The sequence below is a fragment of the Chlamydotis macqueenii genome, chromosome 6 (assembly GCF_036417535.1).
Source record: "Chlamydotis macqueenii isolate bChlMac1 chromosome 6, bChlMac1.mat, whole genome shotgun sequence".
In the NCBI taxonomy this organism is placed as follows: Eukaryota; Metazoa; Chordata; class Aves; order Otidiformes; family Otididae; genus Chlamydotis; species Chlamydotis macqueenii.
In genome coordinates this window covers 45376896-45386161 of record NC_141561.1, presented here as the reverse complement: position 1 = coordinate 45386161, position 9266 = coordinate 45376896, and the positions used below count along the sequence as shown (strand labels likewise).

At 58.8% G+C, this 9266-nt stretch overlaps 1 protein-coding gene across 1 annotated transcript; it reads left to right on the top strand.

Annotated features, from left to right (window-relative positions):
• Window positions 1–24: 24 nt before the first annotated feature.
• On the top strand, window positions 25–2451 carry LOC147600396 (uncharacterized). Its single transcript, XM_086751289.1, has 4 exons — window positions 25–52; window positions 1208–1365; window positions 1472–1679; window positions 1790–2451. Exons 1-4 carry the CDS (start codon window positions 25–27, stop codon window positions 2248–2250), a joined length of 855 nt encoding a protein of 284 aa, XP_086607415.1. The 3' UTR covers window positions 2251–2451.
• Window positions 2452–9266: the final 6815 nt, after the last annotated feature.

Here is a 9266-nt window from a genome sequence, read left to right as displayed (position 1 = left end):
CCAGAGACCGGCACGGGGAGCACGATGCAGCCCCCACCCCCCGGGGGAAATGGTCAGCGCCCTGCGACCGCACTGCGACACACACAGATCTGCGGGGCCGGGCGGGACCCGCCCGTTGGGGCTGAGGGTGCTGGCCGAAGCGCTCGGCAGGCCACTTTCCACCACTGCCCAGCAGCCCTGGCCGAGCGAGGAGGCCCCGGCTGACGGGAGGGCAGCACGCGTGACGCCCGTCCACAGGAAGAGCCACAGGAGGATGCAGGGAAGCACAGGCCTGTCAGCCTGGCCTCAGTGCCGGGGAAGGCTGTGGAGCAGATCAGCGTGAGTGCCGTGGCCTGGCCCGGACAGGACAGCCAGGTGAGCGTTGTGAGCTTTTCTTGGCCTCAGAAAGTGTCATGGCTGAGGGAAGGCTGTGGGAACGTAGTCACGGACCCCCGCTGCACGCTAAGTGAAATCATTTATTGTTACAGCTTATGTGCTTATCTACCCTCCGATCGCCCATCCACCCCCAGATGTCCTTTCTCTTGTTTTCCTTCTCTTGGAAAGTCCCTTGTTTCTCATTCCCGTGGCTTTTTGTTTCTCATTCCCATGGCTTCTGATCCTCGTTGTCCCCAGCAGCACCAGATACGCACCTGAGCAAACACTGCGTTGTCTGTCCTACGCTGAGACACTGTTATGACAGATGGAGCCCCAAGTTATGGACTGGATAAACTCAACAGACCTTTTGGAGGGGTGGGCCATAGACTAAGGGAGTTACATCTGTGTGTATGCATACAAGTAGGTCAAAGAAAGAAAAAGGTGATGATTGATTGGAAAGTGTAGGATCTGGGCATCATGTAGATGGTGTGGAATTAGGGGTGGATAATGTCCTGGTTCTGGCTAGAACAGAGTCAATATTCACCTGAGCTGGGCAGAGAACTGGAGCTGGTGGCCCCTATGGCTGCAGCACCCAGCTGGGATAGTTAAATAATGAGCCAACAGCTGGGGTTAATTTACCCAACTGAGCCCAAGGGCTGTTCCATCCCATCTGACATGGTGCTCAGGGTATCAGTGAGGAGCATTCAAGGCGCTTGCTGCTCCGCTGTCCTTCAGCGTCACCCCATGGTGTGGGGAGGGTCCTAGGAGGGGTGCAAGTGCGGAGGCCAGCTGTGTTTTGGGGGGTTGACGCGGTGACCGACGCTTTCCCCTCCCGTTTTGCGCGGGCTGAAAGAAGCGTCCCTGCAAGTGTGCCAGGAGCAGATAGCCAAACTGGAAAAGAAAGTCTGCAGGGAGGCAGAGGAGAAGGCTGTGCTGAGAGAGGCCCTGGAGAGGACGCAGCTCGCACTGAGCCGGGAGAAGCAGCTGCTGCAAGCGGCCACACTGCAGAAGGTGAGGTGGGAAGGCGTTGACGCTCTCCAGGCGCTCGGTTGCCCGCAGTGGAGGCAGGAGACCTCTCCCCTCGCAGGTGCAGACGCGTCATATTGCTCTCTCCCAGAGGGCCGCTCAGGCGGCAGCGGGGAAACGAGGAGCAGGGGTTGTGGCGCGGGACCCCCGGGGCATCAGCGGGCTGAAAGTTGCCAGAGCAACTCTGGGGACGCATCTCTTGCGTGGGGCACCTGCGGGGCGTGCCTGCTGCGGCCAGAAAGGCGACAGAGCGAAGACAGACGTACGTCACAAGGAAACAATAACGTGTCTGAATGTAGGTGAGGTTGCGATCTGTTCTGTCACAGTGACAGGAACTGGTGTGAGGCAGAAGGGCAAAGAAAATGTTTGGGATCTTTTGCTGTTGTATTATTCTGCTCCCTGCCCCTAGTGAATCTGAAAAGATGTGCTACTGATAGCCTGAATTTTGTCCCCTCTAGCCCAGAAGAGGACGAAGATGCGTCTTCCCAGTACTACGTCCCCAGCTACGAGGAGGTGATGAACACGGGCTACTCTGAGGGCAGAGACTCGGACAGGAGCAACAGGATCAGCGTCTCCCTGCCCTCCTACGCGTCGCTGACGGGCCTCGACGAAAACACCCAGCCGCCGGGTGCTGCCGGCGCAGAGCCCTACACGGAGCGGCAGCCCAGCCGGCACAACTCGCACCTGAGCAAGCACCTGAAGCCACTGAAGGTGCGGAGGATCGAGTCGGAGAAGCTGCACATGAAGGACGTCAGACTAAACCTCGCGGAGGGGAACAGCACGGCCCCTGTCACGATAGAGCCGCTGACCCCTCCGCCCAAGTCCGAGGAGATCCAGGAGAGAGCACCAGGGAGCCAGCAAATGACCTGAAAAGAGGCTCTGTGATGCTGCTGGGGTTTGGTGGTTTTTTGTGGTTTTTTTAAAAAAAACAAACCTACAGTAAGAGGGGCTCAGTCTGTGGGTGCAGAAGCGGTCAGGGCTCCCTGGAAGCTGCGACGTGGAGGACACGATGGGTGAGTAGCGCTGCGGCACGAGGACTAGACAAACTTTCCCCTGGACAGGGTTTTTCAAAAGAGCGTGGGGAAAGAAACCTGGATGCCGCTGGGTCTGGTGCACTGAAGTAACTGGAGACTGGCAGCAGCAAAAGTGTAATTTGTGGTGTTTTACAGAAGGACCACCCCATGTATCTTCTCACCCCCTCTCCCCCCGTGCCAGCCAGACTTTTCTGAGCCACCAAATTGATGCCAAACGAGGGTTTTCTAAGTGGAAAAGGGCAAAGCTCCTTTTGTTAGTGCCCTTTCTTTCTGAGTAAGGGAAACGGCGTTGCCAGAGTAGCGCTGTGGCTTTCCCCTGCTCTGTTCAGGGCCTGGGACAGTGGCCCGGGGCCAGGCCCGAGTCCTGGCAACGTCTGGGCTTGCTGGCGGGCAGCGGGCAGAAACGAGCCCCGCGCTGCTCGGGGAGAGGACAGATCTCTTTCCCCGGTTGCTTTCTGTGTTGTGGTTTGCGCTCAGATGCGAAGGGGACGGTCCGTTTGAGGCATGTGGATCAGTGCGGGGGCTTGGGAGCTGTCGGGGTGCACCGCTGCCAGGTGTGCAGGGTGAAACGGCAGCTGAGCACGCGGTGCATGCAGACCTCTTTTGAAAAAATGTTGTGCACGGTGTGTTTGTGCGTGCGTGCGCGCGCACTCGTGCGTGGTTGGGCCGTGCCAGGGTCTGCGAGCCAGAGCGGTGTGAAAGCAGCCGGCTGGTTTAGGGCGGATGCCGCTGCGCGGGCAATCTCGGCCACGCGCCGCCTCCCGGGCTTCCAGCCAAGCGGTCGACGACAAAGGCTTCTGCCTGTTCAGCCCCGGGCTGCCTCAAACGGGGTGGATCTGGGAGGTGTGGGCAGAGAGCGGGATCTCTCCGGAAGCTGGAGCGAGTGTAGATGACTCCCAGCCGCTCTGGGCTGCTGGTAGGGATGTGGTTGGGGTGGTGGGAGGCTGATGTCGATGTAGTTACGGTCCCTGCGACCAAAGATACAAAAGGAGCACAAATAGCCAAAGCCCAAGCCGAGAGGAGGTGCTGGTCCAGACGCAGGTCCCAGTTGCTCTTGTTGGTTCTTGTTTCTTAGTGCATCCTGTGAGTTCTGTGGGTGCATTGCAGCAATTTCACTTTGCCGTGCCCCAAGGCACGGTGCCAGGTGGGCACAGTAACGCCAGGACGCTAGGGACTCCTTTATCCCAGAGAAGGGAAAAAAAGGAGAAGAACATACCGCAGAATGAGGGAGTTGGGCTGGGGGGTGCCATGAGGGGTGGTTCTTGCTGTGGAGGGCTTGGGAAGGTGGTGCGGCTCCTTGGAAGGTGTTGCGCAGGCGTGTGTGCACGTGGGAGCCCGCCCACAGCGGGAGGCCAGGCACGAAGGTCTGTCTGCCTGCTGAAGAAACCCAACCCGATGGGGTGTCCTAGAAAATCGGGGTGAGTCAAGCGAGGCATCCTGTGTGAGCGGCTGGGAGCTGAAGGTTCATGGAGCGTCCTTGCCAGGAAGTCCCGTGTCGTGGAACAGACGGGCGATAGCAGCATCTTTCGCAATGGCTCAAGTAGGAAAAGAGCTGGGGAAATGGCGGGAAGTGCAGTGACTGCGGGGAAACGGGCCGTGACTGAAGTAGGAATTCTGTCCCGATTGGCTGACTGGCAAAAGAGCCTCGCTGGCTGCCCGCGTACTTGTCTGCTGATGGTGTGTTGGAAAGCCAAGGAAGGTGTGGGATGCTGAGGAACACCAGTGCTCCCAGAGCTGTGACCATCGCTGTCCTAGCACGGCTCGCCCCTGTGTGCGAACGAGGTGGCACTGGGATATGTTGTAAGAGAGCAGGTATTCCTGGAGGGGAGCGTGATGGAGATGGCTTTGCCAGGTAAGACGTGCTGGTAGGTGAGAAATGAGGATATGTTTTTCCTAGGCGGTTTGTAAGAGTGCCCGTGTATCCCGGCCTCTCTGGAGGGTCACTTACGGTCAGCGGAAAGGCACGGGATGTGCAGATCCGGTGTACAGATCTGGCGTTCCTCTGTACAACCGAGGAAGTCTGATGTTGTGAGGAAAGCAGGGGATGCGCTGAGTGTGGCGGAACACTGGCACTGGTTGCCAGGGAGGCGGTGGTTTCCGCGTCCCTGTAAACATTCCGTGGCAAGCGGGACCGGGCTCAGAGCGGCTGATCCGATTGGAGTGGCCTGAGTCGTCGCGGGCAACCTAGAACCACAACGGAACGTCTGCGTTGCCACGGTTCTGTTCCGCGGCCCGGCTGTGTCAGTTGGTGTGTGGCAGAGCTGCTGTTGGCACCCAACTTTGTCGTGTTGCTGGGCCAGTGGCCAGGCAGAAGGAGAAGTTGTGGCGTTTTGTTTTCTACCCAACCCCAGCGAGAGGAGCACCCAGGAGGGCATCAGCGAGGGCTGACGCGGCTGGGATTTCCAAGGCTGCAGCGAGGTGGCAGCCACGCTGCCGGCCGGGGCAGAGCCGCCCTTGGAGCGACGTTGTACCATCTCTAGCAGGTGAGTTGGTCAGCACGTTTGTGGCTGGGTTGCTGTGCATCGGACGGGGGGTTTACTAAATGGTAGTAGTTGTTCTTTGTAACGTAAGCCTTGCAGGTGAAGGGGCTGGAGGATGCTGGCCTTTCTAAAGAGTTTGGAGGCGTGTTATCAGCTGAAAGCGCCCAGGACGACCATAGGCAGGCACGAGGCGTGCGACATCGTCCTGCAGGTAGGGACGGGGAAGCCAGCCGTGGTCAAACGGGCGGTGGTTTGGGTGCAGGGAGGAGGGTGCGCTGGGGTCCTTCGTGCCAAGCGTAGGGGCTGCCAGCTTGCTTACGCAGAGAGGTGCGCCAAGGGGGAGAGAGGGGCGGGAGGGCTTGGCAAATCACTCCCCAAACCTGACCTGCCCGCTGATTGCCCGTGCCAGGCTGCAGGGGTAGCAGATCGTCACGCGGCCCTCGAATTCAGCGCCTCCATCAACAGCTTCGTTCTTACGGACTTCAACTCCCGCTATGGTACCTTTGTAAACGGCTGCCAGATCCAAAACGTGTCCGTGAAAGTGAGTGCAGGCGATATCCTGCGCTTCGGAGCAGCGGGCACGTCCTTTGAGCTGGTGGTGAGTGCTGCTCCCCAGGGAAGGGTGAGATGGGGCTCCCCGGGGAAGGGTGGGCAACCACGCGGGGCAGCCACGCTGTGCTCTGGGGCCAAGCTGGTCTGGGTGATCCTGGGGCAAGGCGAGGTGTGGAGACCGGAAAGCTTGAGCTCCCGCCGCTGAAGAAAGCGGAGCAGGTCTGTAGGGAAAAGGAGAAGCCCGGGGCAGGTTTCCCAAGAGCAAGTTGGAGGCGGTGAGCAAGGTGGGGGTGGGAAACGTCCTTTTCCTCGACGTGCATGTTACCATTGCGCAAAAGCTAATGACCCTGGGAGAAGTTTGCTGTTGGATCAAACCTAGAGCAAACCGAAGGTGCAGGCCTGAGCGGCGCTGTGCTCAGCGGCAGCGTGCGTGGCTGGCGCTACCGTGGTGTTCTGCACAGCGCGGCCGGGACATCGCAGTCAGCTTTGGAGCGGAAGGAAAATTCAAAGCAAGTGTAACCTGGCAAAGAATGTAGTCGAATGCAGTGGCAGTCTCCTGTTTCTGGTGGGGGGAAAAAGAGGGGAAAAAAAAAAGGAAACCCAAACTGGTAAGGGCTGGTTTTGGAGGCCATGGAGCTTTTGGGTTATTGTACAGGTAAGGATTGATAAAGTGCAGTGTTATTTGCATTCTTGTGGCTCCTGAGGAATCCTAGGGAATAGATGTGGAGGCAGAGTCCCGGAAGCGCGTGTGTGGCAGGAGGTGCAGAGCCTGGTCTCCTGGCAGAGCCTGTGTACGAGGAGAACTTTGTTGGAGTCAGACAGTTTGTGCACCAAGATGCTGGGTTTGGTGGTCTCAGCGAGATTGCTGGTGTGGCAAGCTGAGCTGGGGAGTCCAAAGTTGTCTAGAAAGCTGTGACCAAGGGGAGGAGAAGGGGAAAAAAAAAAAAAAAAGCCCAGTTGCACCGTGAAGCTGGAGCAGCTGATGTAGGAGGCCATGAAGGTGGCTCATCGCTGCCGTCCGGAGAAGCTCTGCTTGTCGGGAGGATAGCGGAGAGTGTCCGAATTACGTGTGTGACAGCCCCGGCGTAGGGGGCGGTGATTGCCATGGCAAGGCAGGAGTGCAGTGAGAGGCTTTGGGTCGGCTCGCTGCACGGGAGAAGTGAGAGGGTGGGGCCACCTGCGTGGGAGCCGGGAGAGGTGGGAAACGAGGGCGTTCGGATAATGCCGACGACGTGCAGAAATAGGGCGGTCGAATGGAGAGAGAGGGGAGAGCTGGAAAAGCATCAAAACCCAAGGATTTTTTTTTTAATTTTGGCCAAAGATGGGGGAGTCTGGATTTAAATCCGATCCTTGGGGAACGGAAAGGGGAGAGGACTCAAAATCCGCCTGCGCTGATGTCTGTGCCTGCGGTTTGTAGGACATAACGCACGCGGCCCAAGGGCTAAGGAGGTGCCTGAAGCCTTGCTGCTATTGGGGTCTTTTTTCCCCTCACAGGTGTCCTGTACCCCCGTGGGACGTCGCACAGCATGGAACAGGCAGCTCCAGGTGGCTTCAAAGGCCGAACTCTCAAAGTTTGTGCCTCATCCGCCCCTCTCCTCGCCGTGGGGGCAGCACGCCCCCGCCTCTTCCAGCAGCCGGACTCCCGGCACGACCAGCCGTGTGCCCCGTCCGCTGTCACCGAAGCGATCTGGGAGTCCTCGGCCTAAGGGCGTGACCGGCTGCATCCCGCTGGACACTTTGAGCAGGACCTCCGCCGTGAGGCCAGGTACTCCCCGATGCCGAAGCGGGTGGCTGGTAGCCTGGTGTCCCCTGTGAGGGCCTTAGCCTGGAGCGGAGCGGATCCGAGCAGAGGCAGTTTTGAGAAGGGCTGCGCCTCGGCAGCAGTGGGCTGTGAGTCCTGGTCCAGTGGAGCTGGCGGGGGGTCGTGTGCCGGTGCTGGGTGGCACGTGGGTCAGTTAAGAAATGGGTTGGATGTTCCAAGGGGAATGCCGTTGCCCTGGTAGCCGAGAGGGACGTTTCCTCTTCCTTTTTCTCTGTGTGTGATCGGGAAGGGCAAAGTGATGGTTTTTCCTCCTTGGAAGCGCGGTTACTGGCTGCCTTGAGTGCAGAAACCTGAAAGGAGGGTTGTAGCGAACACGCCTCTGGAAATTCTGCGTGCAATAGCGATGAAGCGCAGGCAGGGGCTTGGGGGAATGGTCCAGCTGGAAAACAAAACTGTTGCCGTGAATGTAGCTTGGTACGGCCCGACTCTCAGTCTGGGGCTTTTCCTGCCCTGAGATTTGGGTGGATGGAGCTGGCCGAAGCCGTACGAAGTCAACAGTGAGGCGGCAAAGGAGAGCTGGCGCAAGGGGGAAATGTCACCGGAGCCCTGGTCTGCGGTGTCTCCGCTGCCCTTGAGGCTCGTTGGGGTCCCAGCGGTGTGTTGTTTCTCTCTGGTGTGCCGATGTTTGCACTGGTGTCTTGTTAGTGCCGAGGAGTTGGTGTCTGTTGTGGCTGTGAGGCGAGCTTGTGGTCTGTAAAGTAGCCGCTGCCTTGGAGTAGGTTTGAGGCGAGTGAGCGGGACGCGGCGTGCAGCCAGTTCCCGTGCTGACGTTTGGGGTGCTGTGGGGTGTGCTTTTTTCCAGTCCTGACCGGCGTCCCAGGCAGCGGTGCAACGGGTGCAGAGGAATCTGCTTTCCTGGGGATTCAGGAAGGGGAAATCATGCCGCAGGAGAAGGTGAGGTGGGGGAAGGTGTGAGGGGCACCGTCCCTGTCCCCGTCCTGGGCAGAGCAGGCAAGGCCCACCAAATGATTTTGGCTCTGGACAGCCACCCCAGCAGGGTGCAGGGACCGTCAGCAAAGGGGAGTTCTCCTGGGGATGGGGGTGGGCGCGGTGGGTCGTGGGAGGCCAGGGCGAGCAGGTTCCAGGCAGTCGATGGCCACGAGCGGGTACCACCCGGAGTGGGCGACCCGGTGTCTCCGTAGCCAGAGAGTGACAGCCGGCACCCGTAATCTGCCCACAGGATGCAGGGCTTCTGCAAGTGGACAAGGAACTGGATCACCTGCCGAGCTGGGAAATACGATTGAAGGAGAAAGATGCAGTGATAAGAGATCTGCATGATGAGATCGGAAGGATGGCGAGGATGCTGGCTGAGGTGACAGCAAGGACCAAGGTAGAGCTGTCCCAGAAGCAGCGCACCTTTGACCGAGAGCTGGGAGCCAAAACGGAGGAGATCAGAGCCTTGAGGCAGCAGGTACTGACGGCCTCCATGGGCACCGTGCAGGGAAAAGACCTTTCCGCGACAGATGTGTTTTGTCGCGTAATGCTCAGTTTGTAGGAGGAGCAGGGCTGCACCTAAGGGAAGGGAAGGCGAAGTGTTTTTTCCAGCATGGTTGTGGTTGTGTTTCTTGTTTGTATTTTACCTGCTTGCTTGCTTTCTGTGCAAGTTTCCAGCAAAGAAGCTGGTACCGAAATGTGGCGTGTGTGTGTGGTGGGATCTGTGGAGCTGCAGTGGGGAGGGAAACAGGAGCTGAAGGAGCCTTTGGTAGAGAAGAGGTGCACACGAGCATGGTGGGCCCGGCAGCCAGAGCCCTTGCTTCCCTCTCACCTCCCCCTGGCCCCTCTTACCTCAGGAAGGGTCTGCATGGGTGCGTTTCTGGGGTTGGGGGAGAATACCCATCGCGAAGGCAGCGCAGTCCCTGGGCATCCTGTTGGCAATAGGTGGCTGAGTAAAGGAGAGAGGGTTTCCAGTTGTCATGTGCAGGGGTACGGTAATAGCACGCACCTGCGTTTTATGGGAGCTCAGAAAATGTCCTGGAGAGACAGTGACAGAGTCCTGCC

Bases quoted from the DNA above. Each gene is read 5' to 3' on its own strand.
- LOC147600396 (XM_086751289.1), top strand. From the start codon at position 25: ATGCAGCCCCCACCCCCCGGGGGAAATG. The intron at 53-1,207 runs GTCAGCGCCCTG...GCGGGCTGAAAG, and splicing joins CCCACCCCCCGGGGGAAATG to AAGCGTCCCTGCAAGTGTGC. The intron at 1,680-1,789 runs GTGAGGTTGCGA...CCCTGCCCCTAG, and splicing joins AATAACGTGTCTGAATGTAG to TGAATCTGAAAAGATGTGCT.